The 4,046-nt window shown below is 46.9% G+C and overlaps 1 protein-coding gene across 6 annotated transcripts in view; it reads left to right on the top strand.

Moving 5' to 3' along the window:
• The window catches only part of itga7 (integrin, alpha 7), a 51,321-nt gene continuing 47,275 nt past the window's right edge, over nucleotides 1-4,046 (top strand). For 5 of the 6 annotated variants that reach the window (XM_046875094.1, XM_046875093.1, XM_046875092.1 and 2 more), the window contains exon 1: nucleotides 2-95. In XM_046875094.1, the coding sequence (XP_046731050.1) occupies nucleotides 59-95 (37 nt within the window). In that variant the 5' untranslated portion in view covers nucleotides 2-58. Of the gene's footprint in view, nucleotides 96-4,046 lie in introns of all 6 variants that reach the window. The other variant, XM_046875095.1, reaches the window with a different exon arrangement.

The raw sequence follows: 4,046 nt of genomic DNA, 5'->3' as shown, positions 1-4,046 counted from the left end.
TTTCCACCTGTCTTGTTAGTCTAAATGTGTTTATGTTCCCTTGTGTGTTTTGTGGACCATGGTTGAGTCTCCTGCTTTTTCTCAAGGTGTCCAGTGTAAGTCTTTCCTTGTTATGTTGTTGTTTGTCTTGTTTGATTGTTTGTTCGTGTGTGTGTGTGTGTGTGTGTGTGTGTGTGTGTGTGTGTGTGTGTGTGTGAGTGAGAGAGAGAGAGAGAGAAAGTATTTCTCAGTAGTTCATGAAAAGATTGTGAGATTTTTCCTTCCTTGGTTGTGTGAGTTTTCTCTGCCTTTTGTTGCTTTTTTGGGGAACTGAGTTTTTGGTATTTATCCTTTTGACATTTAAATATATATATATATATATATATATATATATATATATATATATATATATATATATATATATATATATTTGCTATTTCTGAGTGTGTTTCTGTGTTTGAGTTCACACTCACTTTCCTGTCACTGCTGGGGCTCCTGCATATTACACACACAACTCTAGTTCAAGCCCTGACAGGGAAGAAGAAGGAGTGAGGAGTGAGTAGGGTGTATTAAGGAAGGATTAGTGAGTATTGTGTAGGGATTAGGGAGAAGTGAAAAAGAGTAGGGGTTAGGGAGTGGGGATTAGGGGTAGTGGTAGGGATTAGGGGGTAGGGATTAGGGGTAGGGAGTAGTGAGTAGGGATTAGGGGTAGTGAGTAGTGTGTAGGGATGAGCGGTGGTGTGTAGGGATGAGCGGTGAGTGTGTAGGGATTAGGGGTAGTGAGTGTGTGTGTGTGTAGGGATTAGGGGTAGTGAGTAGGGATTAGGGGTAGGAAGTGGGGATTAGGGGTAGTGAGTGGGGATTAGGGGTAGGGATTAGGGGTAGGGAGTAGTGAGTGAGGATTAGGGGTAGTGAGTAGTGTGTAGGGATTAGCAGTAGTGTGTAGGATTAGGGGTAGGGAGTGGGGATTATGGGGTAGTGAGTAGGGATTAGGGGTAGGGAGTGGGGATTAGGGGTAGGGAGTAGTGAGTGAGGGATTAGGGGTAGTGAGTAGTGAGTAGGGAGTTTGGGTTAGGGAGATGGGATTAGGGGTAGTGGTAGGGATTAGGGGTGGGGATTAGGGGTAGTGAGTGAGTGAGTAGGGATTAGGGGTAGTGAGTGGTGAGTAGGGATTAGGGGTGGGGATTAGGGGTAGTGAGTGAGGATTAGGGGTAGTGGTGGTGTGTAGGGATTAGGGGTAGTGAGTGGTGTGTAGGGATTAGGGGTAGTGAGTGGGGATTAGGGGTAGGGAGTGGGGATTATGGGGTGGGTAGTAGTGAGTAGGGATTAGGGGTGGTGAGTAGGGAGTTTGGGTTAGGGAGATGGGATTAGGGGTGAGTGGTAGGGATTAGGGGTAGTGAGTAGTGTGTGGGGATTAGCAGTAGTGTGTAGGGATTAGGGGTGGTGAGTAGGGATTGGGGGTAGGGAGTGGGGATTATGGGGTAGGTAGTAGTGAGTAGGGATTAGGGGTGGTGAGTAGGGAGTTTGGGTTAGGGAGATGGGATTAGGGGTAGTGAGTAGGGATTAGGGGTGAGTGAGTGGTGTGTAGGGATTAGCAGTGGTTTGTAGGGATTAGGGGTAGTGTGTAGGGATTGGGGGTAGGAAGTGGGGATTAGGGGTGAGTGGTAGGGATTAGGGGCTACCCCTAATTGGAGTGGGGATTAGGGGTAGTGAGTAGGGATTAGGGGTGGGAGTGGGGATTAGGGGTGGTGAGTGGGGATTAGGGGTAGGGAGTGGGGATTAGGGGTAGTGAGTGGTGAGTAGGGATTAGGGGTAGTGAGTAGTGTGTAGGGATTAGGGGTAGGGAGTAGTGTGTGTGTGTGTGTAGGGATTAGCGGTAGTGTGTAGGGATTAGGGGTAGTGTGTAGGATTAGGGGTAGTGGTAGGGATTAGGGGTAGTAAATGGGGATTAGGGGTAGTGAGTAGAGATTACGGGGTGGGAAGTGGGGATTAGGGGTAGGAAGTGGGGATTAGGGGTAGTGAGTAGTGAGTAGGGACTAGGGGTAGTAAATAGGGATTAGGGGTAGTGAGTAGTGTGTGTGTGTGTGTGTTTGTGTGTGTGTATGTGTGTGTGTGTGTGTGTGTGTGTAGGGATTAGGGGTAGTGAGTGTGTGTGTGTGTGTGTGTGTGGGGGATTAGGGGTAGTAAATAGGAATTAGGTGGTAGGAAGTGGAGATTAGGAGTAGGGAGTAGTGTGTGTGTGTGTTTGTGTGTGTGTGTGTGTGTGTGTGTGTGTGTGTGTAGGGATTAGGGTGTAGGGAGAAGTGTATATTCAATAGTTTAGGAAACAGTATGAGATTGATTGTGTCAGTGGTTTACAGTAAAACAGCTTGAGCCAGAAACACACTTCACTCAGATCTCTATATATATATATATATATATATATATATATATATATATATATATATATATATATATATATATATATATATATATATATATACACACACACTCTCTCTCTCTCTCTCTCTCTCTCTCTCTCTCACATACACACACACTGTTCACTAATCTTTACACTCATGTTTTATAACTGAGTTCAGATAGATAGTGTTTTAAAGAGTCCTGTGCAAGCCGGAGTGTTGAGGTGAATAGTGTACAGTGTGTGATACAGTGTGTGATACAGTGTGTGATACAGTAAAAGAACAGTGACGAATGTCAGCACTGACTTTTTCCCCCTGAGTGTAATTAAAGAGCCGCATGGTATGGGGAAGGAACGACTTCCTCAGTCTGTCAGTGGAGCAGGGCAGTGACATCACTGTCACATCTCTGTTACTGATGTCAGGCTGTGCAGCTCTGAGCCCACAACCAAGCCCACCTTCTTCACCAGTATGTCCAGACGTGGCAGGAGTCTGAGTTTTAAATAAAAGTCCAATGTGTACAGGGTGAACAGAACCAAGTCCCTTCCAGCGTTTCTGTACTGCTGACTATCGTGTCAGACCTGCAGTCCCCCAGTTGCACGTACTTCCTGTCAGGTAGTTTGTGATCCATAGATAGATAGATATCTATATCTATAGGGTTATGATGGGGCGGGGTTATGATGAGGTATGGGGTTATGATGGGGGAGGGGTTATGATGGGGGTTATGATGGGGTATGGGGTTATGATGGGGCGGGGTTATGATGAGGTATGGGGTTATGATGGGGCGGGGTTATGATGAGGTATAGGGTTATGTTGGGGCGGGGTTATGATGGGGTATGGAGTTATGATGAGGTATGGCGTTATGATGGGTTGGCGTTATGATGGGGTATTGGGTTATGATGGGGTGGGGTTATGATGGGGCAGGGTTATGATGGGGTATGGGGTTATGATGGGGAGGGGTTATGATGGGGAGGGGTTATGATGAGGTATGGGGTTATGATGGGGAAGGGTTATGATGGGGCGGGGTTATGATGGGGTATGGGGTTATGATGGAGGAGGGGTTATGATGAGGTATGGGGTTATGATGGGGCGGGGTTATGATGAGGTATAGTGTTATGATGGGGCGGGGTTATGATGGGGCGGGGTTATGATGAGGTATGGAGTTATGATTGGGGAGGGGTTATGATGAGGTATGGAGTTTTGATGGGGGAGGGGTTATGATGAGGTATGGAGTTATGATGGGGAGGGGTTATGATGAGGTATGGAGTTATGATGGAGGAGGGGTTATGATGTGGTATGGAGTTATGATGGGGAGGGGTTATGATGAGGTATGGAGTTATGATGGGGGGGTTATGATGAGGTCCGGGCTATAATGGGGAGGGGTTATGATGAGGTATGGAGTTATGATGGGGGGGTTATGATGAGGTCCAGGCTATGATGGGGAGGGGTTATGATGAGGTATGGGGTTATGATGGGGCGGGGTTATGATGAGGTGCAGGCTATGATGGGGAAGGGTTATGATGAGGTATGGAGTTATGATGGGGAGGGGTTATGATGAGGTATGGAGTTATGATGGGGCGGGGTTATGATGAAGTCCGGCTATGATGGGGAGGGGTTATGATGAGGTATGGAGTTATGATGGGGCGGGGTTATGATGAGGTATGGAGTTAT

The sequence above is a fragment of the Silurus meridionalis genome, chromosome 19 (genome assembly GCF_014805685.1).
Source record: "Silurus meridionalis isolate SWU-2019-XX chromosome 19, ASM1480568v1, whole genome shotgun sequence".
Classification (NCBI taxonomy): Eukaryota; Metazoa; Chordata; class Actinopteri; order Siluriformes; family Siluridae; genus Silurus; species Silurus meridionalis.
This window is presented reverse-complemented; position numbering and strand designations above follow the sequence as displayed.